This window comes from Takifugu rubripes, chromosome 5 (genome assembly GCF_901000725.2).
Source record: "Takifugu rubripes chromosome 5, fTakRub1.2, whole genome shotgun sequence".
NCBI classification, from domain to species: domain Eukaryota; kingdom Metazoa; phylum Chordata; class Actinopteri; order Tetraodontiformes; family Tetraodontidae; genus Takifugu; species Takifugu rubripes.
In genome coordinates this window covers 12,661,212-12,683,504 of record NC_042289.1, presented here as the reverse complement: position 1 = coordinate 12,683,504, position 22,293 = coordinate 12,661,212, and the positions used below count along the sequence as shown (strand labels likewise).

General features: G+C 51.2%; 3 protein-coding genes and 2 non-coding genes across 5 annotated transcripts in view; 2 read left to right on the top strand and 3 right to left on the bottom strand.

Moving 5' to 3' along the window:
- Nucleotides 1-330: 330 nt before the first annotated feature.
- Nucleotides 331-4,530, bottom strand: ccdc47 (coiled-coil domain containing 47). The gene is made up of 13 exons (XM_003964927.3): nucleotides 4,397-4,530; nucleotides 3,507-3,796; nucleotides 3,281-3,382; nucleotides 2,982-3,156; nucleotides 2,770-2,891; nucleotides 2,627-2,692; nucleotides 2,356-2,457; nucleotides 2,155-2,265; nucleotides 1,986-2,071; nucleotides 1,858-1,916; nucleotides 1,675-1,784; nucleotides 1,425-1,592; nucleotides 331-1,334 (listed from the first exon to the last, which is right to left on the bottom strand). The coding sequence occupies exons 2-13, from the start codon at nucleotides 3,786-3,788 to the stop codon at nucleotides 1,254-1,256; spliced, it is 1,464 nt and encodes a 487-aa protein (XP_003964976.1). The 5' UTR covers nucleotides 3,789-3,796; nucleotides 4,397-4,530; the 3' UTR covers nucleotides 331-1,253.
- A 1,105-nt stretch (nucleotides 4,531-5,635) lies between these two features.
- Nucleotides 5,636-8,490, top strand: dcaf7 (ddb1 and cul4 associated factor 7). Its single transcript, XM_003964928.3, has 7 exons — nucleotides 5,636-6,029; nucleotides 6,332-6,490; nucleotides 6,563-6,674; nucleotides 6,769-6,887; nucleotides 6,971-7,180; nucleotides 7,302-7,419; nucleotides 7,525-8,490. The coding sequence occupies exons 1-7, from the start codon at nucleotides 5,892-5,894 to the stop codon at nucleotides 7,695-7,697; spliced, it is 1,029 nt and encodes a 342-aa protein (XP_003964977.1). The 5' UTR covers nucleotides 5,636-5,891; the 3' UTR covers nucleotides 7,698-8,490.
- Nucleotides 8,491-8,832: 342 nt separating this feature from the next.
- Nucleotides 8,833-8,904, bottom strand: trnac-gca (transfer RNA cysteine (anticodon GCA)). Its single transcript has one exon. It is a non-coding gene; the product is annotated as a tRNA-Cys (tRNA).
- Nucleotides 8,905-10,089: 1,185 nt separating this feature from the next.
- Nucleotides 10,090-22,293, bottom strand: part of kcnh6a (potassium voltage-gated channel, subfamily H (eag-related), member 6a) — a 12,463-nt gene continuing 259 nt past the window's right edge. The window contains exons 1-16 of the mRNA XM_011604284.2: nucleotides 22,062-22,293; nucleotides 20,378-20,608; nucleotides 19,118-19,267; nucleotides 18,908-19,011; nucleotides 18,476-18,785; nucleotides 18,179-18,381; nucleotides 13,923-14,366; nucleotides 13,410-13,827; nucleotides 12,998-13,197; nucleotides 12,627-12,879; nucleotides 12,126-12,319; nucleotides 11,895-11,994; nucleotides 11,527-11,814; nucleotides 11,271-11,454; nucleotides 10,814-11,021; nucleotides 10,090-10,738 (exon numbers count right to left, since the gene is read on the bottom strand). The exon at nucleotides 22,062-22,293 is cut by the window's right edge and continues 259 nt beyond it. Of these exons, the coding sequence (XP_011602586.2) occupies nucleotides 10,463-10,738; nucleotides 10,814-11,021; nucleotides 11,271-11,454; nucleotides 11,527-11,814; nucleotides 11,895-11,994; nucleotides 12,126-12,319; nucleotides 12,627-12,879; nucleotides 12,998-13,197; nucleotides 13,410-13,827; nucleotides 13,923-14,366; nucleotides 18,179-18,381; nucleotides 18,476-18,785; nucleotides 18,908-19,011; nucleotides 19,118-19,267; nucleotides 20,378-20,608; nucleotides 22,062-22,137 (3,639 nt within the window). The 5' untranslated portion in view covers nucleotides 22,138-22,293 and the 3' untranslated portion in view covers nucleotides 10,090-10,462. The remainder of the gene's footprint in view (nucleotides 10,739-10,813; nucleotides 11,022-11,270; nucleotides 11,455-11,526; nucleotides 11,815-11,894; nucleotides 11,995-12,125; nucleotides 12,320-12,626; nucleotides 12,880-12,997; nucleotides 13,198-13,409; nucleotides 13,828-13,922; nucleotides 14,367-18,178; nucleotides 18,382-18,475; nucleotides 18,786-18,907; nucleotides 19,012-19,117; nucleotides 19,268-20,377; nucleotides 20,609-22,061) is intronic.
- trnac-gca (transfer RNA cysteine (anticodon GCA)) lies at nucleotides 11,168-11,239 on the top strand. Its single transcript has one exon. It is a non-coding gene; the product is annotated as a tRNA-Cys (tRNA).

The window sequence follows — 22,293 nt, the reverse complement described above, 5'->3', positions numbered from 1 at the left end:
TTACACACTTGAGCTTGGCACAGATCTTTTAATTTATAGAAAATATTTAACATTTCTTTGTTTGAAGCTGCAGCATCTCCTTGTGCACGTCAAGTGATATTTAAACGTGTTGTGGTCTCATACAGCAACCACGCATCCTGCGTTTGCGCTGCAAAATGAGCATTTTAAATATTCAATGGGAGCCAAGTGAATCTGTCACTCCCCGAGATTCTTATTGTTGGCAGTGAACCAGCAAGATTAGGGTTTTATTGCATATAAATTAAATTTACGACAATCCAAAGGCTAAAATGCAAACCACACTAACAGACAAGAGTATACAGCACAGGCAAGCAAGTCACTTGTGTTTTTTATTGATGTTAACGTGGGGATTAACTGCAAAACAGTTGATATAAACTTTACATCTGAATGGACGCAGCCATTTGAGCTCCTCGGCCAGAGTGGTGCAACTAAATTTAGCTCGGACGTAGATGGTCTGCTCAGGTTAAAATTAGCTTCAACTGTTTTGGGCCCACTTTGCTGCACATCTGTCACTTTTAAGTGTCGCGTAGGGCGGCGCCGCGCCCAGCGTCTATCACAATTTCCCTTTCGGCTCAGAAGAATCAATCTAATCTGGAATCAAAGGCACACGGCAGAAGGTTCCAACAGGCTCCAGTGCATTTTATTAGATTTGCTCAGGTCTTCATGAGAAACAGGCTGCAAAAAACAATCTCATAGAAGATATAAATAAAGAAATAGTGTATTATATTAATCACACAAATCCAATATTATCACAATAGTTCCGTTCCAAAATGTGTCTGAATACCAAAACATAGTGTTCCTGTCCGAGTGGAAAAGGCTCGTGAGCCGCTCGGGTCTGTCGGAATCGGCTCCGTAGAAAATGACGCGAGATGTGGCTACAAAGCTGTACTTATCCGACGCCACGGGCGGCTCCGTGAGCGAGCGGAGCCGCGCCGTCGGCGAGCATCAGAGGCAGTGGGGACACACACCCGGAGGCACAGATGTGTTTGCAGCTGGATCGGCTGTGGGGAGGAGCGGGGAAGCAAACAAACAAACACCTGAAGGGAACGTCGATGGCGTCGTCCCGATTCCAAAAAGGTTCAGATGCTGTGCGAGCTGCGGCCCGTCGGGGGGGGGGGTCGTGGGCAGCTGGAAAAGGATGATCCGCACCGATGATCCGATTTCGCACAGCACTCGAACGTTTGTTGCGAACGGGGGGGGGGGGGGGGGGGGGGGGGGGCGACCGCCATCGGCGCTCACATCGCCTTCACTTTGATTTGCTTCATCTTCATCTGCTTCTTCTCCATCTTCTTCTGCTCCCGTCGCTGAGCCGCCTCCTGAACACAGAACACAAGAGCGGTTTTAGGCCGGGGCGCCGCTCACCGGGGGGGCTCGACGCTCATGATCCGAACGGGCCCTTTCCAGACCTCCATGCGCCGCTGCCTCTCGGGGTCCTCCTCATTCATGATCCTCTCTTTCTCGGCCCTCTTCTTCTCCTCCCGGCGGGTCTGGGCCGCCTCCTGGCGCTGAGCGTGCGTCTGTTTCAGGAAGTTCTCCTCCACGCGGGCTCGGTTTCTGTCGGCCTTCTGTTTTCCCTGAACGCAGGAGGACACAGTGAAGGCGGCGCCGCCCCGTGGAGGGACGCCGGTATCGGGGAGAACACGAGGAGCTGCTCACCTCTCTGTTCAGACGGAGCTTCTTGACCTTGTCGATGCTGTAGATCACCATGTTCATGAGGGGCAGCAGAGAGTCCATGTCTTTGGGAGATGTGTTGCCCATGCCAGGCACTACACCAGGAAGCAAACGTGCATTTAATTCTTTGTGGGGCTCACGAGGGCAGATTTTACCGAGAATATTCACCATTGAATGTAAACAGCAGTGTCTTCTTGGTCTCAGGCAGCTTCAACGGCTGTCCCTCTCTGCAAAAGGACATGAAGATATGACTGAATCCATGGAAAAAAGGGAAAAAAAAAAGAGGAATCTCTTACTCTTGCATAATTTTTGGACCAGAAAATTGGTCCGAAAAATGGATGGACTCGATCTTGTCGGCGTTGTTTGTGATATAATGCACCATCTGCAGACGTAAGCAGAAAGACGGGAGGCCTGTTTATCATCTCTGGGTGGCGAGTGTCCGGCAGAGCGCAGGAAGACCTTTACCTTGTTGTCCATCACGCCATCTGTCACCTCCCCCATCTCGCTCAGAATAGCCAGAGAGTCTGGGAGCCCGTACTTGGACCCGGACTTCGGCTTGTCCCCGCAGAACTCGCTCTACGGACACACAGGTGAGTCACAACAAGCGCGGCTGCATCACTGAAGGCACCCCGGGCTGCACCGGTGGAAACGTTGCAGAATATTTACCAGGTCCTGCATCTCCTTCTGCAGTCGGGCCATGGACTTCTTGGTACCAACAGCAAAGACAAACGTGTCCATGTCGTCATCATTAAGAGTCACTTTGATTTGCTGCAGACAGGCGGAGGGACAGAAGGGCGGGGCCGTTTTTAAACCACAACAGCCATTTAAAGAGCCGATAGAGGAATACACTAAATCATGGTGGCATCGAGCGGAGATGAGCTCAGCGCTCCTCAAAGAGCCCGACATGGAACACACTCAGCTTCATCGCTTTACGCACCACTTGATCACAGGCGGGCCTCATCATCCTGGCCAGAACATTGAGGAGGTCCTGCCTCTTCAAGAACTACAACAAACAGGGAGAGCCATGGTAAGAGCGGACGACTCAGGCGACAGCCTCGTCTGGGGCACATCCCATCGTACCTTGAGCTGAATCAGCATGCCCTCGCAGCACACACGTCCGGAGCACCACAGGTTATAGATGTGCTCATTTTCCTGGTTCAGCTTCCCGGTGCTCACGGCTTCTTTGCTGGTGCCGTCGTCACCTGTGGGCAGCAGTTTAACACGGTACTTCTGTGCGCTCCAGCCTCACGGTCGGAGCCGGAAGCGTCTGCTCGACAGCTGGAAGGACTCACCCACGAGTGCAAAGTTGCTCTCCAAGAGTTCCCTGTGCGAGCTGAACCAGGAGTGGGCCAGGCGACCGTTCTTGTTCTTGCCGATAATGTAGTTCATGATGTACGCCAGCAGGCCCGTCACCATCAGGATCTCCATGTAATAACTCTCCCAGCTGTTCTGGAGATGAGCAGGAACCTGCAGAGACGCAGCAGTCAGGGGGATAACCGCCACCGTGGACATCTGGCACGTTTCCTCTCGATGGATTTGATGAGTTCGTGTGAGGAAACGGGTCAGTTTAAAGCGGCAAAACCTGTTTTACCGTGTGGATTATGAGGGGGTCCTTGGTGGAGTGACTCGTCTTCTCCATGTCACCGATCCCTTCAAATTCCTCCTGGTCATATTTGTTGTACATGTCTTGATCCTGGGGAAACATTAATGTCACATTTCTATCCTAAACATCATAAAGAGATGGCCAAATGCTACATTCCAGTGAGAGAACACGAATATTTAGCTGTAAAATAACCACATCACGACATTCTACCTACCTGATTTTCTGCGTCTTCAAAACCGTCCTGGCCATCTTCTAGTTCCACAGTAGCTTCATCTTCATCCTCTTCAGGCTGCGGCGGCGACGCGCGGGGTGGAGGAGCCGTCTCTGGCTCGGGTTGGGGGTCCTCGTTCATGTCTTCGAACTCGGCAAAGTCGTTGTCGTCGAAGTCCACGATGTCCTCGCCGTCATCAAAATCATCGTTGTAGCGTCCGCTGCAGACAGGGACGGCCAGGAGGAAGAGGAGCGCGGGGATCAGGAGAACCGCTGCTCTTTGCATGGTGGGTCCTGAAGAGACAAGCAACGGGACAAACATCAGTCCAAATGATCTCAGAAGATCGGTGAACATGTTCCACTGCTCCAGCTTCAGGTCTTCAACAGGTCAGCCCGGAAAACCTGGAAATATCCGTGTGTCAGGGTTAAGATAAAGCTGCTCTTTACCCAGATAAACTTAGCAGCACACAGCAGCACCACTGGGGGAGGCTAATCTCATATTAAGTACCATATGTGGGCGAATCCGCTGATGAATCGATTTGTAAGATGTGGCTAGCAACACTAACTTTAGCCAGCGACTTTCTGCCAGCTCAACCTAAAATAAAAGGTCATCGGACATGCGAGGCTGCTCCAAAAGCTCTCGATTGAAGACGAACGTGTGTTCACATTCTCACAAATGACGACTTTAATCCCAGAGCCAACCCTCCACCACCACTTGCTCTGTAGCACTTAGCCAACCTGACGTTAGCATGCTAACGGTGGCTAACTGTGGAGCAACTTTAAGTCGGTGGAGACCACGCAAATCATGGACGCAGAAGGATTATTTCCGACGAGAAAACCACAGCTTGCGGTGTATGTCTCGGTCAAATGTTCTACATTATTTAAATTCCATACCGGAGGAACTAGAGTCAGAAGAAACGGAAAGCTGGCTGAACTCTGGTCGCCTGAGCTGTCCTTGTCACGGTGTTGCTCACCTCCCAATAAGGGACGCCGGGATTGGCTGTTCAAACGGGGTGACGTCACCATCCCAAACGCTTCATGTTATTATAGGGGGAGAGAAATAATGTCGTCGAAGAGACAAAAAGTGAGTAAAAAGCACCCTAAATATCTTTGGAACTGCAAACAAGAGCAGTTCCTTTACACGGGCTTCATCCTGCCTCTGACCCATATCCCCACTCAAATAGACTATTAAATTTAAATATATATTATCCAGCAGGTTTGTGCGCCTTGCATTTCACGCAGATCGAAGCACAGAGAATAACAAGTTTCATTTTTCATGTCTTACCTTGTATTTACATTGACTGTCTTTGCAATGTGTCAATTCTTTGAATTGAATATTTAAAGAATTGCAAAAACAGAATTAATCCTGTTCAGAACGCCGCCACCCAGCGGCCACAATGCGGAACTACAGGTGCGATTTGTCAAGCGTAAAATAGTGCGACCAATATACTTCCGGTAAAAAATATTTAAAATATTGGTAATGAAAAGGAGAGTGAAGGGCTGGTTCATTCAGGTGAATCTATTAATGAGAATATAATAAATAATATGTATGATAGGAATATAACAACTATGTCTCCGATATATAAAGAAGGCAGAGAATTACCACAAGATAAATTCTTTTTAATCAAGATTTAGATATAAGAGACTTGGATGACTGAGAACTTAAGTGGTGCGGGTCAATAGCCCAGAGCAGAGTGGGAATTTTATAAACAAAGTTATTTCTTTCATTTTATTATTTTCACACGCTTGAGAAACAGATGATACTCTGGGTTTCAATTTTATGAACATCCAAATCCTTTAAGGCAACGAGAAATGAAGATGTAGAGAGGAAAAACCTTTAAAGGCCATTCGAGGGGCAGAAGACATTAGGTTAATTTGTTTGTGATATAATATACTGTATATAACATATATAACAGGGTTAGTTGGCTGTAGAGCTCCATGAAAAGAAAGTTTCCAAAAACCACCTCATGTGTGTAGTTCCAATAAAAATGTAAATAACAAATTGAATCAACTGCTAAAAGCTAACATGAAATTCGAATTCCTAAAATCGAGGAATTCGGCAGGTAAATAAATCCGGTTGACGTTCCAGTTGAACAGATTAACGTCTTCAGTGATCTCTTGTTTTGAAAATATCAACCGGAAGTCTCTTGCCAGCCGATGATTCTTTTTTAACTTGTGGACGCAACGAGCAATGCGACTCTTTGTTAAACGAAGTGGTACAAAATCCTGCTTTTATATTATATTTGTTTAAATAGATGTTCGCTACCACAACAGCTGTTACAATTCCTCTTACGCGCTAAATCGCTGGTAACAGTTTGCTGGCCGGACTACTTATTTCGCAGTTTGCTAGCAGTAGCGTGTTAGCTGCTCCAGACAACAGTTCGGGAGGATGTCGCTCCACGGGAAAAGAAAAGAAATCTACAAATACGAGGCGCCATGGACGGTGTACGCGATGAATTGGAGCGTCCGTCCAGACAAACGCTTTCGCCTGGCCCTCGGGAGTTTCGTGGAGGAGTACAACAACAAGGTGCGTAGCGGCCATTCATCAGCGAGCTAGCGTGAAGCCAAAGACCGTAACGTTAGCCAGCTAGTGCTAATGCTAGTTGTCTTACGCTGCACAAGATGAACAATCTTAATGTTTGTTTTTGTTCATAACAGTAATGCGAAAGCACCAAAAAAATAACCCCCGGACGCGTGTAATAAATGCTCTATTTCAACGGGAGAATCCCAGCACTATATATAGCTAAGGCTATTTCTAACCCGTCGCCATGCCGATAGATGAGCACTTCTTCCTGCAATAACAAGTCATTTGTTTTTACCCGTTTCCAGGTTCAGCTGGTGGGTCTGGAGGAGGAGAGTTCAGAGTTTGTCTGCAGGAACACGTTTGACCATCCTTACCCCACCACAAAGATCATGTGGATCCCCGACACCAAGGGGATCTACCCAGATCTGTTAGCCACCAGCGGCGACTACCTGCGAATTTGGAGGGTAGGAGCAGATGGGTTGAAGACGATCAAAATGTCCCTCTCATGCACTAACGTGTTCGCTTGTGTCACCCAGGTCAGCGACACAGAAACCCGCCTGGAGTGTTTGCTAAATAACAACAAGAATTCCGATTTCTGTGCCCCGCTCACCTCTTTTGACTGGAATGAAGTCGATCCCAATCTTCTGGGTAAAGATTGTTAGCGCTGTTAGCAAATACATGCTGGTTGCTGTTTGACTTGCTGACCACTTTGCCCCCCCCACCCCCACCCCCACCCTCGCAGGCACCTCCAGCATCGACACCACCTGCACCATCTGGGGGCTGGAGACGGGTCAGGTACTGGGACGAGTCAACCTGGTGTCTGGACATGTGAAGACCCAGCTGATTGCTCACGACAAAGAGGTCCGTGCTGCTGTGCAGCGTGTGGTTCTGCGCACGGTTCAAGAGAACGGTCCAATCAACTGTGTGTGCGTGCGTGTGCGCAGGTGTATGACATCGCATTCAGCCGTGCGGGAGGTGGAAGAGACATGTTTGCGTCCGTGGGAGCCGACGGGTCGGTCCGGATGTTCGACCTGCGGCACCTGGAGCACAGCACCATCATCTACGAAGACCCGCAGCACCACCCGCTGCTCCGCCTCTGCTGGAACAAGCAGGACCCCAACTACTTGGCCACCATGGCCATGGACGGCATGGAGGCGAGTCCAGCCCTCGCCGCCCCCCCCCGCCCCGCCTTTGTTCCGTTAAACCTCGGAACACCGGGAGGTTTTTAGGATGGGGAAGACCCGGTTTCAAACGTCGTTGATATCTGTGTTTCAGGTCGTCATCCTGGACGTGCGCGTGCCGTGCACGCCGGTGGCGCGGCTCAACAACCACCGCGCGTGTGTCAACGGCATCGCCTGGGCGCCTCACTCCTCGTGTCACATCTGCACGGCAGGTAACCGCGGTTACAGAACCCAACCGGAGATGTCAGATTTGTCGACGCGTTCCGCCGCCGCTCTGACCCCGACCTTCTCTGACCCCGACCTTCTCTCCCCCTCAGCCGACGACCACCAGGCCCTGATCTGGGACATCCAGCAGATGCCCCGGGCCATCGAGGACCCCATCCTGGCCTACACGGCCGAAGGGGAGATCAACAACGTGCAGTGGGCCTCCACGCAGCCCGACTGGATCGCCATTTGCTACAACAACTGCCTGGAGATCCTGCGCGTATAAGGACACGTGTGGACACGATAGTCAACGTTCCCGGTGGAGGACGGGCGACGCCTGCGGCGCCTCCTGCTGGGGCTCCGCAGTAACCCGGTTTACACTTCCTCCATTTTCTGTCCTCCGTCTTTCTTCTCTTCTCCACGTTTAAAGCTCTTATTTATTTGGCTCACTGGTCAGTGTTGGGCCTCTCGGGACCCCCCCGAGCAGGCGCCTGCAGAGATTTTGCGATGTCGTGAGCGCCGTCTGTCCGATATGTTCAGAGAACGGCCGCCTGTTTGAGAAGGTGACCCCCCCCCGTGATGAGTAGGAGTGTCGTAGACTTACTGTGGACTCGAAGCGTTCCGATATCAGGTGTTGTCACATGGGTGTGTTTCCGCTTTTCCTGTAAATGAACCGGAGGGATCCATATTGTTACTGCTGTGGTGTGTTTCTTTTTTTTATTTCAGCAGACGTGTACAGCAGCACTCAGAACCTAGCGGAGCAGCGTCCTCTAAGCATTCGCTACACCCTTTTTCTGGTCTTTCTTTTTCCGAGCGGACGGTTGTTCTCGGGCGGCAGGATTTTCCGTGTCGGGGGGAGAGTTGAACAACGTTTCTCCCCAGTCTGCCTTTTGGTTTCTCTTTTCTTTGGAACATTTTAATGATCATGTCCTTGTAGCATGCCATTACAAGGCAAACTGTACATACATATAAATATATCAACTTAAGATGTCGGTAAGCCAAGTGTTAATGTTGTAGCTTTTTCATAAAGTTTATTATTGAATTTGCTCTAATAAATTGTATTACTCAATGTCCTAGGACAAACGTGTCAGTGTGCTGCCTTTGTTGGAGTTTGTTTCCTGGAATCACTGAACCCCGAGGAAAGAACTCTTCCTGCCGTCTTCGTTTTGTCTGGCAGGAAAACAAAGTTGCGAATATTCCGATCCAAACTCGGGGATATCGTTGGAAGAGACAGGACGTCCTCTGCTGGGCACGGCATGATTTAATAAGGGGGCTCAAATGAATCAAAGGCTGTAGGCCGAAAACCAACGCCTGCGTGTGTAAATACAGAATAATGGTTTCACGACGGTATCGGGGTATTTACGACACGTGACGGCTTCAAGAAAAACATGTACTAAATATAATTGGAAACAAGCAAAATGAGGGGGCACCCGGATTTGAACCGGGGACCTCTTGATCTGCAGTCAAATGCTCTACCACTGAGCTATACCCCCGGCGTACAGAATAGCTGACGGGAGAAATTATGAAGATTCTCAAGCATCATCTATCGCTACATGGTTGTTCTTTTTTTGTACGCACGCCGATAGCGTGACAGTAAAGGCTGAAGGAGAGAAAATCCCCATAGATGGTTCAACAAGAATGATTCAATGTGTGTTTGATGCAGATTCGACCGGAAATGAATATCGCGTTTACCTGCGATGAGATGTCGCCCCCTGGTGGAGCACCGCTGACACTGCGGCAGCAGCAGTCGTAAAATTAACTTTGAATAACTGTCTAAAAGTTAAAATTTAGCTGCCGTATTTCTAAATATAGATATATATTTAAATCAATTCATTAATATGAACATTTACAAATGCGATTTGTGGACCACTGGCACCCGTAGGCCGCTAAACGATGTTATTATTGTATTATTGTTAAAATCGTTTTACAGTGAACACATGCATTAAATAAACACATGCCTCTGCGTGTCAGTGCTTTTCTGAAAACTCTGGGAAATAAATACTGTGAGGACACCTGGTGTAACAGCACTGCATTTAATCTAAAAAAAAACCCAACCCTGAATAACAGGAATCTGTGCTCCGAGAAACAATTAACATAAATACAAATGCCTACTTAAAAAGCCAATACATTCACTGTGTGGTTGCATGTGGGGTAACAGGAACAGTTTCAGTCTAGTCCATCAGGTCTGAGCACGCTGGAAAACATTTGAGGACTGAACCGACGCCAAAGGAAGCAAAACCAGGTCAACATTTATGGAGAAAAGACAACTATAAGTGCAAATGTACAGTCATCTACAAATCAGCCCTGCTCTGTTTGTGCGCATTTGAACCCTTCTACTGATAAAAAAAAAACATCCTGCTGTTCCATGGTTATGTCAGAAAGCAAAATATGAGATGAAAATGATCCTGCATCCTCTTGTTTCACAGTATGCCAGACAGCAACATGTATGTCTGATATCTTCTCCAAAAACACCCAAACCGTCGCATTTCTTTCATTTAAAACTCTCGGTAACATATTTATTAGGTGTGTCTCCCTGTAACCGAGACAAAAAATCAAAATCAGTTCGCACACTGACATAAACACACAGACGTTGAGTCTCCTTCCCACTGTACATCCAATCACAGGTGGCCTTTCGGGTTCAGTCCAACCGACTATATATCTCTCAGATATATATATATATATATATATATATCTGAGATATATATATATCTCAGATATATAGTCCATATATGAGTATTGGCTGAGATGGCAGTATGAGAAAACTCAACATGGCGTGATCAAGTTGAGGTACAGGAAGTGGGAGGAAGCGGGCCTATTTATACACTTATCAACCATAACGGTGCACAGCTGCAGTTTTTGAGAGCTCTCTTCAACATTGAACCCACGACGACGCCACAGCTGCACGTGCAGGTGTGCGCGCTGTCCAGCCGGATGGACGAGGACAACCGTTCTGTTCGCAGGACGTGAAGGAAGGAAGGAAGGAACGAAAAGGAATTAACAGAGCGGAGGAAGATGAACACGGCGGTCCCGTCCACACGCGTCAATGGCGTCCTAGCTTCCAGGCAGGATGGGGTCAGAAAGATGCCTGTGGATGTCATGCACCTCTGTGGACAGCTGCAGGTGGTCGGGGAGGGAGGGGAAGCGCTGGCTGCTGCAGTGCAGTCTGGGAGACTCTTCTGCCAGGCGAGGGGGCGTGAGGTCCACAGGGGGCAGATGTGGCTGGGCGGACTCTGGAGACATGGACATGGTGTCGTCTGAGGCCACGGTGAGTTGGATCCCGCTGGAGAGGGAGTCTTTGGATTTGTGCTTGAGGTCGGGGTCCGGACTCTGACAAAAAGACGACCGTTTAAATAAACAGAGCGTTTGAAAAAAATATGTGGTTTAAGTAGTCAAAGGAGAGACCTGTAGGAGCGAGGAGGTACTGTCCATGTGGGAGGCCTGGATGGGAGGGACCGAGTGGATTATGGGGGCCCCTGTGCTGTAGAGGGTGGTGGGGTGAGGCGGGTGAGGGCCGGGGGACACGGCGCTGTAGGCCGGAGGCACCGGCGCCATCTGCCTTTGTAAGAGCTGCAGGATCACGTTGATGTCTGCCGTCATCCGTGTCTCCAGTCTGGATGGAGGGAAAGAGAAAGCACCGTTTTCAGAGCACACCTTTACAAACGGGTGGAGAGGAACGGGTCAGGGACACACACTCGCCCCCCCCACACTCTCTTATCTTTATTTGTCTTTCCTCGTCTCCTCCCCTGACCAGCCAGCGGGGGTATAGCTCAGTGGTAGAGCATTTGACTGCAGATCAAGAGGTCCCCGGTTCAAATCCGGGTGCCCCCTCTTTTTGTCCCACTGGCGTGAGAAAACTGACCTGTTCAACTGGGACTGCAGCAACTCCAGTCTGGATTCCAGCTCACTTGGTCGATCCTCAGCACAGGGCGGAGGGTGGGAGCCGGCCCGGACCGACGACGCCCTTATCTGGCTCTCGGAAAACTGACTGGCCCTGCGTTCCGGCCAGTATCCGTACAGACCCGGCACGTTGAAAGAGGCTGCCGCTGCGGAGCAGAAAGGCCCGTTACTCACCTCTGAGGACACATTTTCAATAATCGAACATTCCTGGACTCAACCTGGGTACGGCGGCCCTCCGAGGTCCACAGAAGGCCCCAATCCAGCTGAGGCCCCGCTGTGGGGCACGAGGTTGAGCACCGTGGCAGGGTAGTCTCTGCTGTCTCCACCGGGGGGGTACATCTCCACCCTGTTACGGTCCACAGGCTTCATCTCTTCGTCGCTGGACTGGGAACAGATGCTAACGCTGCTGCAGAGGTCTTCCCAAGGTGACTCTGCCATGGTGCCCCGGTGGTGGTTCACCATGTGACAGGACTGATCGTGGTAAGAATCTTCATGGTCCGTGCCGTCTGCCCACACAGAGTTACAGGGGACTCCGTCATTCCTTTTGAGATAATAGGAGCACTTGGGTTGTGTTGCCCCCACTCACCAGGTCGGTTCCGACGGCGCAGGGAGCTCCTCCGATGCCTCGCTCTTCGGTAGCTACAGTGACAGTCTCTGTCCGGACTTGGCTGGTTTATTCTATCTGCCTGATACAGATCAGCTTAAGTGACTCAGAAATCTACATCATATATCACACTTGTGTAAATTATGGTTGGTAATTATTGACTGGAGTGGAGTTACGCCTCCGAACGCGTCATCGCCCCCTGCTGGCACTCACATCTCTGAGGTTGAGGGTAATTTCCAGGTTGTTCCAGAAGAGGTTGGAGAAGTCGGGGTACATGTCCAGCACCTCCAACAGGTCATCTCTGAGGATCTTGTGAAGGTCGCAGTAGGTCAGAGCCCTGACATCAGCGTTCGATTTACCCGGCCTCCCGTACAGGTTGATCGACTCGCCAAATATGTCATTCTTTCCTGCAGAAATAGCAGCAAAACAAAAGACGAGCAAGTGTTAGACAAAGGAGAGATAACGCAAACCTGCTCACATCGCTAAAAAGAAATGACCTTTGGAGTCTGGATCTGACTGCTGCAACTATCGATGATCAATGTTCACAGTGAAATGGAAGTGGAACTCTGCCCAAGCACCTCTGGCTGTTTGTTGTAAAGGGCAATGTGAGTGTGTGGCTGAACGCTTTGGAGACCGGAGGGGGACTCAACAATGGTATAAGAAGGCTGGTCATTGAGAGGCGTGACGCGTGTGGCGTGCGTGTTTGCCGCTCACCCAGTATGGCCACCACCACGTCGTTCCTGAGGATCTCGATGGAGCCTCTGGAAATAAAGTAAAGGGCAGTGAGGATGTCCCCGCTGTGGACCAGAGTGTCACCGGGCGGGGCGTGGGTGGTTCTGAAGCGCATGGCGAGAGCTCGCAGGCAACCTTTGTTGGCGCCGCGGAAAGCTTTGCAGTTCTGCAGCAACGTGCGGTTCAGATGCAGGCAAATGTCAGCCTGCAGACACTCAGGGAAGCCCTTTAGAACCTGCAGGGACACAGAGCATGCTGTGAGTAAAGAGACAACTTTTAGAGGCCCATCAGGCCCAGAGTCGAACTGGGAGGCCTCTGCAGTCAGATGCTCCGCCCCCTCTTTCCCAACTCACTGCGTTCATGTCGATCCCGTTGGTGTAGGACCAGGCGTGTTGGAAATACTCCTCCAGTCTCTGCCGCAGGCCTCCGGGGATCTGGTGGAAGCGGATGAACTCTTTGACCCGCAGCATCTGCGTGTGGTAACGGGCCGTGCCCGAGTACAGTCTCTGGATGATGGCCGACACGTTGCCGAAGATGCTGGCGTACATCAGAGCTGCGCGGCACAGACGACAGAGGCCGTTTAGCTTTGCACAGTAAAAACACCATCCTGAAAACGTGAAATCTGAAGCTCGGCTACGCCTCGTCCGACCGGGATTAAAAACCTCGTCTTGCACTGACATGGAAGCTGTTCTAAACTGCCTCAGTTAACGAACGTCAGAGAACGCGAGCGAGCATTTGTCCTTTCATTTCAGCCCTCCTACTCACAGCCGATGAGCATGACACAGATGGAGAAGATCTTTTCTGGGTTGGTGTTTGGGGAGACGTTCCCAAACCCCACACTGGTCAGGCTGCTGAAGGTGAAGTACAGGGCTGTGACATACTTGTCCTTGATGGAGGGGCCAGATTCTGCGTCGCTGTCATTGTACTGTTTACCGATCTGTTCGGCCAGGTTGTCCAGCCAGCCGATCTTCATGACGCCGATGCGGGCGGAGCCTGTGCGCTCCATGTTGCCGATGGCGTACCAGATGCACGCCAGCCAGTGGGCGATGAGGGCAAAGGTGCACATGAGGAGGAGAAGGACGGCGGCTCCATATTCCGAATAGCGGTCCAGCTTCCGGGCCACGCGGACCAACCTCAGCAGTCTGGCTGTTTTCAGTAATCCAATCAGGGTGGTCGTCTGGGGCTGGAGGAGGAAGCCAAATTCAGATTAACGACAAGATACACGTCTGTCCTGAAGGTTCAGGTGTTGTGACTGTGTTGTGTGTGGGGGCCACTGACATCCACTGCGTCCCCGTCTTCCTCGGACCCGGAGCGGAATATGAGCAGATCGAAGGGGATTGCTGCCACGATGTCGATGAGGAACCAGCCCTTGAAGTAGTGCTGCGCGATGCGCCCGGGGTGGCTGACCACCTCCTCGTTTTGGTTGACGTAGGTGGTCCGGAAGTTGATGAGGATGTCCACGATGAACATGACGTCCACCAACAGGTCCACCACGTTGAGCGGGTTGCAAGTGTAGCCGCAGGTGCGCCTCTGCTGCTCCTCCACCTCGTTGAGAAGGAAAGCGGCCGAGTACGGCGTGAAGATGGCGGTGTAGATGACCAGCAGCAGGATGACCCAGTCCCACACCGCTTTGAAAGGGCTGTAGTGAAGGATGGTCCATTTGTGGATGCGTGGGGCCTGGAGCTTGTACTCTGGGAGCACGTCCGCGCCGAGAGACAACACCTGAGGGTGTGCAGGGAAGAACAAATGCATTTGGTCAACATGCCAAACATTTTCTAATGAGAAGAATGAGGACGATCCTCACGTGCGGGAAAAACTGGCACCGCCTCCAGGGACGTTTATATGGTAAAAATAAAGCATCAAAGTCAATCAAACGAACGGACAACTCACTGACCGGCACAACCACTAGAGCTTCTGTGTGCAGGTCCTCAAGTTCACCACAGCAGCAGACAACCAGACCCTTCCAGAAGCGCTGAAGCCCCCCCTGCCAACCAGGCGGTCTCCTCTTGCCCTTCATCACCTTCGCGCGGTCCCCCCGGCTCAGCCTCAACTGGAGCAGAATCTGTCCTCTCTCTTCCGAATCCGACACGCTCTGAATTCAACAGCTGCCGCTCTCTGAAACCCGTTTTATGCCCACCGCATGACCCCCTTTCTGCCAGCGTTGTGCTCAATTGTGCGCCGGAATGAAGGGCACACGTCGATTCGGCGCCATTCAGATGAGCCTCTTTAGCTAATTCTGGACAGCTCGCTGACTCTACGTGGCCGACTTAACCGTCAGGGCTGGTGTGACTGTGCAGCGGCCTCATCCACCCGCTCCCCAAAACTTCCGGACCTCATTTGTATTCTAGTTTGAATAAATATGGTCAGAATTTCCATGCAGAAGGGGCCGGATCAGAAACTGCCTACGTGCTGCACACACACATTCACACAGGAATTGTACAAAAATATGTCACACAATGACCAGAAATAGTCAAAAGAAACTTCTCATGGACAAAATCTCTCCAGCAGTGTGTGCTTGGCCATATACGGTTAAGAAACACAAAGGACGGAAAGAGCGTTTTTGTGCCGCTCTGCCACGCCGGCGACGGGATGCTCTGCGAGGCAATCGGCAAATTTCACTTTGTGCCTCAGCAACTGAGCAGATGTGGAAAGGCAGCGCGTTAATGAGGGCATAAACACTCGCAGGCGCTCATCCGAGAAACGTGATCGACGTCCCCCCCTCCGTTTCATAACGGCGGGCGGCGAACGACTGCCACCGCCGGCTGGCACGCAGCGCCCCGGCGCCGCGGCCCGGCGAGGGAGCGGTTCCCAGAAAGCAAGTCGAGCTGCAGCGTCTGCGTTCAAACCCGGGAGGGGGGGGGCAACGGTGTCGACCTGCAGAGGTCAACAGGTGAGCTGGGGGAGGAGGGCGACGCGGACGCGGTGAGGGGGACCGCACAGCAACAACACACCACAGACAAACAAGCGGGGGGGGGGGGGGGGGGGGGGTTAAAAGGAAAAAGCCAGTCAGTACTCACAGGCTGAAGTTTATGCTTGAAGCTCATGCTGGTGCGCAGCGCCGCGGGCTAAACAAAGGAGACCACAGACACGGAGAGGGAGAAGGCAACTTGGTCCACCCAGCACATCCTCCCCGCCTGTAGCCCAGCCCTCGCTCTGGGATCCTCTTTCAAACAAATTAAATGATCCTTTGCGGCGCGTGACGACATCCGCCCCCACCACCGCCGCTCATTAAGCAGCTGCCAAAAGTTAACGTCGTCCCGGCTCGACCTCGGGAAAGACCGTCGGATCCGGAGCCTTTTCGCGGGCGTAAAACGATGGCCGTTTCTCACCCGCCGCGACGTCGCCAACGTTGGGCAGCTTAAATAATCGGGATTTATTAAATCTTGTCTTGTGCGTGTTTCAGAGGACATTTGTTGCCTTTTGGGTTGCTGGAACTTTCTTGTATGGGAATAAAAACGCTTTTTAACAGAAAATACAACCCAAGAGGAGGTAAAAGTTTAGGAAACAGGTGGAACTCTGGTGGTTGTGAGTTGTTATGGATCCTTTAAGCATCAGCAACGCGTGCTGGCCTTCCTGACATCTACCTGTCAATCTGCAGCTTCTACGAAGGATCAAACACAATTGCAGGAATGGAACCTCTTCCATTGATTTCTCTTCATTTGTCCAGTGATGCTGCTCTTGTGTAACGCCATCGATCGCCTATTATCTGTAAATGTTAATCCTATTGAATGTCAAAGAGATTATGAAGCCGCGAGAGCCGCTACAAACGCAGCGCTACAATCCCGGCGCTGGGAAAAATCCAAACAAAATCTGCCGTGAGCCGAGTCGCAGCCAGGGGGCACAATACAAACACACTTCTTCCTTAAAGTAGCACACACACACACACTCACACTCACACGCACACACACTCAGAGCTACAAGGGTTTTTTGCATGCATGTTACTCGTCTTTACAAGCGACAGTCGAATCAATGGCGCCGCGCTGTGCACAGCTTCGTGTTGTGCAGACAAATCGATGCGAGCGCAGATCAATGTCAACCTTCATTTCCCTTCTGTAAGGTGCGAGTCCAAATCCAATTACAAAGGCAGGGCAGCAAAAAAAGCATTGTGTAATAGAACGGGAGTGAGCTACGGCCGCTGAGAGGAAGGGCCACATGATCTCTGGACTCCGGTGATCGGCACGTTTGGACATTGATTCCAACAGCGAGTCAGTTCCAGCTGTTTAACCAGGATAAAAAGTCGGACAGATGCAGATGTGGGAGCACGACAGCTCCCCCCCCCCCCGGCTTCCATTAGCCTCATGGGCCAAGGTCAATAAACTGAGCGCCGCTCAATGGCCTCGCAGTCGTCACCATTTTCATCATCGGGCCTCTATAGAACTTCTGAAAACCACACACACACACACACACATCCTTGGATTTCCACCTTTATGAGGACTTTCCAGTCCATAATGCGTTCCCCAGCTCCTTACTCTAACCTGAACCATCCTGACTAATGTTCCTGTCATGGTTGTATTTAGAAGGTCCGGCCAAAGTGTCCTCACTTAGCTAGGAGAATACAGGTTTTGGTACTCAGTATGTAGCAAGTACAAGAACACACACACACACACACACACTCTGCGGTATTTAAACACATTCAGACACGTTTAACAACTTTACACCCAACGAATGCCGGAAGACGAAGCCACAGAACAACACAAACAGAAAACTTAAAGACTCGTCAACATCCAAAGGCTCAACACGACAATAAAACCTACCGGACAGAAGTCAGCAACGACTTCGGGAGTAATTGAATGTGAGCAGCACTTTCCGTAAACGACGGAACAAACGTTTGACCTGGATTCAACAAGCCTCAGATTGTTTTTACAGAAAACAAGATTAAGGCGCGCGGCCTTGGACCATAAATTGTCTGCAGGACAGGAGACATACCAGCGGCAAAAAAAGCAACAAGCCGCAAACGCTCCGCCGACACAGGCGGACGCACTTTTTGTCCAAACTTGTACATGGTGTTTGCCGGACTCGAGATAACGAGTGAAATGTTCTGCCAGACTTTGTTTCGAGGCCTTCTGATGGTCGGGGGGCCGCGTTGCGACTACACGGAGGGACGGCGAGCTTTTGCAACGCTCTCCAAAACGAGCGGATTCTGCTTCCTGTCTGAAAGTCACAGTAACTCCTGCGCTCTCGGCCTCACCGACGGGTCCGTCTCACATCGGAGGCGTGATCGGCTGCGTTGCGTTTGTGGCGGCATCGATGTCGCGCCTCGTGCGAAACCATTAGTTCACACCTCCCTCTCTATCTGACGCGAAACAGGAAGCGTGTGCAGGCGTGGTTTTCCTGACAGTAACTGGTCGTGACTTTGTCTCCAGTGAAAATTCTGCACATGGCAGCAGAAGTAATGCCATGAGACGAGCGCCCCCCCCCCATACACACACACCGACACACACACACACACGCAGCCCCCCGGTGAGCAGCCTGATTAATCTTCCATTACAGAGACGCACACGTGGGCACCGAAGCTTCATGGACCTCCTTCTCACCTGCGTGACCTGCGTGACCTTCTCCGTGACGTTCTGGGTTCGGTCTTTGATCTTGCTGGGGGCGATGATCTCGATCTCGGTGGGCGACGGCGGGATCAGCCTGTCCGAGCCGAAGGACAGGGTCACCTGGGGGATGCGGCCGACGGCCCGGGGCCTCACCAGGTCCGAGTCCGACGTGGAGTTCAGAACGCTGGTCTTGAGATCTGCAGAAATGAGCGGCGACATTGGCGTCGGGGTCTGAAAACCGTTTCAACGCCGCCATTTTGTCCCCAAACAGCGATGGCGCCCGACACTCACTGTTGCTTCTCCTGGGGTCACCGGGTCGGCTGCTCCAGTCCGACCTCATTCCGTCGATGTCGTCCAGCGACGAGGCTCGCCGGATACTGCGCATGCTGTCACGGGAGCAGCTCCGAGGGATGGATCCCCCCGGGAAGGCCGCGCTCGGGTCCAGCCGGTCCGGCAGCAGGGAACGCTGCTGGGCCGAGGAGAGCGCCGCCGGGGAGGGAGGTTCCAGGTCCTGTTCTATCAGAGCTTCCGTCTCAGACTGCATGCAGCTCTCTTTGGACGGGATCCGGAACTCTTTGAGAGGGACGTCCTCGCTGTTCGGCTGCCACGTGCACGGAGAGAGAGAGAGAGAGAGAGAGAGAGAGAGAGAGAGAGCGTTGTCACTCATTTTAAATGCTTCCTTTTACAGTTTACAGTCAGGTGTCCACCAGTCGTGCGCCCCACCTGCAGGTAGTCCACCACCACGCCTTCAAACTGGTCTTTGGAGAGCGAGGGTCGCCTCATGGACCGCAGCACCGGCAGCCTCATCTTCAACTTCCGGTTCTGGCCTGAGACACAAACTGGGTTCAGGAGTGTGAAAGTGTCCCGCGCCACTTCCTGAACTGTGAGGGACGATAATGAGGACAGAGGACCAAGAAAGTGTAAAAGCATTACAGTAAATCCACCCCTGGGCGACTCGCTGCCTCAGGCCCGACTTGGTGAGGGAACGATCGATCAGCTCCTGGAAATCCAGGATGAACATGATGACGACCCCGTCCTCGTTCTTCACGGGGACCACGTCCACCGTGCACGGTCGGCAGGTCCCTTTAAACACACGGACACAGACATCAGCGGCACCTTTGTGTCTGAGTTACACACCCTCAATCACAGCAGTCCTCTTTTCTGTGTGTGTGTGTGTGTGTGTGTGTGTGTGTGTAGCAGGCTATATTTTATAAACGGAAACCACGAGACGGAGCGGCAGAAAGGAGAGAATAAGGGGGCAATTTGAGGGTGTGAGGGAGGTGAAGCTAAAAAAAAAAAGCTAAATGAGCAGCACGTCGTTCAGGTTTGACTTCACTCTGCAATCAGTGGGGTCTAAAAATAAACCCGAGACAGCAGACGACACACACACACACACACACACACACACACACACACACACACACACACGGGCGGCCTGTTCCAGCCACGTTCTTCCATAAACTCCGACAGCTTTAGAGTGAAGGTGAAGGCAACAGAAACGGGCTTCCTCTCCTGAAAGATCCTCTGCGTGTTCTGATTCGGCGCCCAGCGGGACGCAGGCGACAAAACAAAGAGATGCTCGGGGATTTGAGCCCGCTGCCTGATTACATTTCCATGACAACAGAGCTCAACACCCCATGCCCAAATGGGCAGTCACAGAGGGGAGTAGCAGACGGTAAACCCGAGTAACCAGAGTGAAGAGCTCAGTTAGGCTGAAACTGGGATCTGCTCCTTCGTTTCCAGTCACCTTCCATAGGCATCTGATGACATCACTGGCCCCGCCCACCGCACCCGGTGAGGTCTAATTAGCCCGGGTAATTAAATATACCCGAGCGGGCGAGCGGAGCCGCTTAATTAGAGGAATCGGCTGTCAGAATCAGCGCAGTAGGAACGTGGTCCAGCTGAAGGGGAACAAAAGGGAGACGCTGGAGTCAAGAGGAAGTTTTTAAATACCCCAGGACGGTTGCCACCGCCAACGCCATCAGACCTACAATTTCGCCCCCGCGGTGAAATGGCTGCTATGACAAAGCGTCATCCCTACATACATCATCTCCAGAGGCAGCTGGGGGCTCATTAGCTATACATTCAGCCTTGGACCACCACTGAAACCTTTTAAGCTGTATCTCAAGGCCCAGATGTGCTGTCCAGATGCTTCCTGTGTGATTCAAAACCTTCTTTATTCTCCAGCCGTACCTTCTTTAGAGTAGTAGAGGATCTCCACCCTGCGCTCCTCAGAGCCCAGCAAAGCCTGGGCCAGTTGGGCCACGGCGCTCTTCATGGTCCCGGGTCCCACCAGGAACTGGCAGGTGCAGGGCTGCTGCATGATCTCCGCCCGCGTGAAGCCGAACATCTGGCAGAAGCCTTCATTGCAGTAGATGATCCCGCAGTTCTCGATTTGGGCGTTGGCGATCAGGAACTTGCGGTCTGGTGACCGGAGAGACACAGTGGGTCAGTTCACGCCGGCGTCAGGAGACGCGCGCCATGTAGCGCATGTTTACAACAAATGGACCGCGCGAGCACGTGGGTGGTTCAGTGGCCGCGTCTGAGGCATCGATCTTTTATCGGATCTTTTCTTTTGTCCTCAAAGCCTCAATTAAATGTGCTGTTTGATAAATCGATGGTGCTGACAGTCAGGATGATGTTCTCAGGTACAGCAAATTTTTAAAGGTGGGCAGAATCACGGCGATGGCTAACGTCCGTTAGCCAGGAATTACTCGGCACAAATGACTTGAATGCTGTTAGTGCTCGTTATAAACTGATAAAATCACAAAGTGACCTAATTTTGTGCCACTTGTTCATAAAGGTCAAAAGACTTTAGCTAGCTATTGCGTAACAGTCCTGGCGAGCTAGCTTTATCACCTGTTTTGTAGCTTAAGCGTATAAACTCCATCTTCAAGCCAAATCTTGATTTTTTACAGTTAGAACTAAAAACGGACACATTTTTTAAGCATTAGGAAACAACGCAGACGTCATCCATCTCGCCAATATTTCCCTCTCACACCTGCTCTCAAAGTAGCTTATTGCCGCCCGTCTGGATTAGCTTTTAAATTTGACCTCTAACCTGTAACAACAGTGTCCTGCCTGGATCTGACAAGACCGGCTTTTTAGTTGAATTTGAATTATCTGCTTTCAGGAAACAAGTGAGAAATGCAGACTGTTGAGGCTTTTAAGAGCGAGACGGGAGGCCGACTTTGTTTGGAGGTCGCTAATGGAGAATTGGCCGAACGAGGCCTCTGCGATACGTGGCTGAGCCTTTTATCCTCCTGTGGTGTGACTGGGTGGAACTACTCTCCCAGTCTGCTGCCCACACACACAGGAAGAGCACGGTCGTCACACCGTTGCTAAGCAGCGCTGACACGTGCGCTCACCTGGTTGTGCGTGTGCGCGACCACCAACCAGCACACAGGTGAGGTCTGGGTAAAACTCTGAGAAAGTTGTCGGCTATCTAGTCTCCCTCCCTGTGATCTCGGAGGCTGATCTCCAAATCTGGAGATCAGATGAAAGGCTGAAACGTCACATTAAATAAAAACAAAGAACATGGAAAGGAAACAAATAGAATCTCGGAGGCTGATCTCCAAATCTGGAGATCAGATGAAAGGCTGAAACGTCACATTAAAAAAAACAAAGAACATGGAAAGGAAATAAATAAAAAGGAGTAAATGCAAAACAAATCTGAGGTCTCAGCAAGAATCCCGATGAGCAAAAATTAATTTGCAAATATCAAAGAATTAAGAATGTTAAATATTCCGTCTTTTGTGCCGTTTTAATCATTAAAGCACAACAAAAAAGGCATCAAAGCCACTTTGTTTCAAAGCTCTAGATATCTCTGCTGTTCTATGATGGCGTCCAAAAGTCAAGTCCAACAGCGAGCACTCACTTTGTTCGTCGAATTTCCTGATGATCGTGTCCAGGTAGGTGTTCTGGAGCGCAACGTGACCGCGTCTCACCGGCATTTTGCTGCTGACAGGTGAGACTCCGCCGACACATGAACCTTGGTCCAACTAAAGTCGCGAAAAAACCAGAGGGAGAATCCCAGAATCCGCCTGGCGAGGGGATCGGCTCCTGATGGAGGAGTGACGGATGATGGAGAGAGGCGCCCCGGTTGCCAG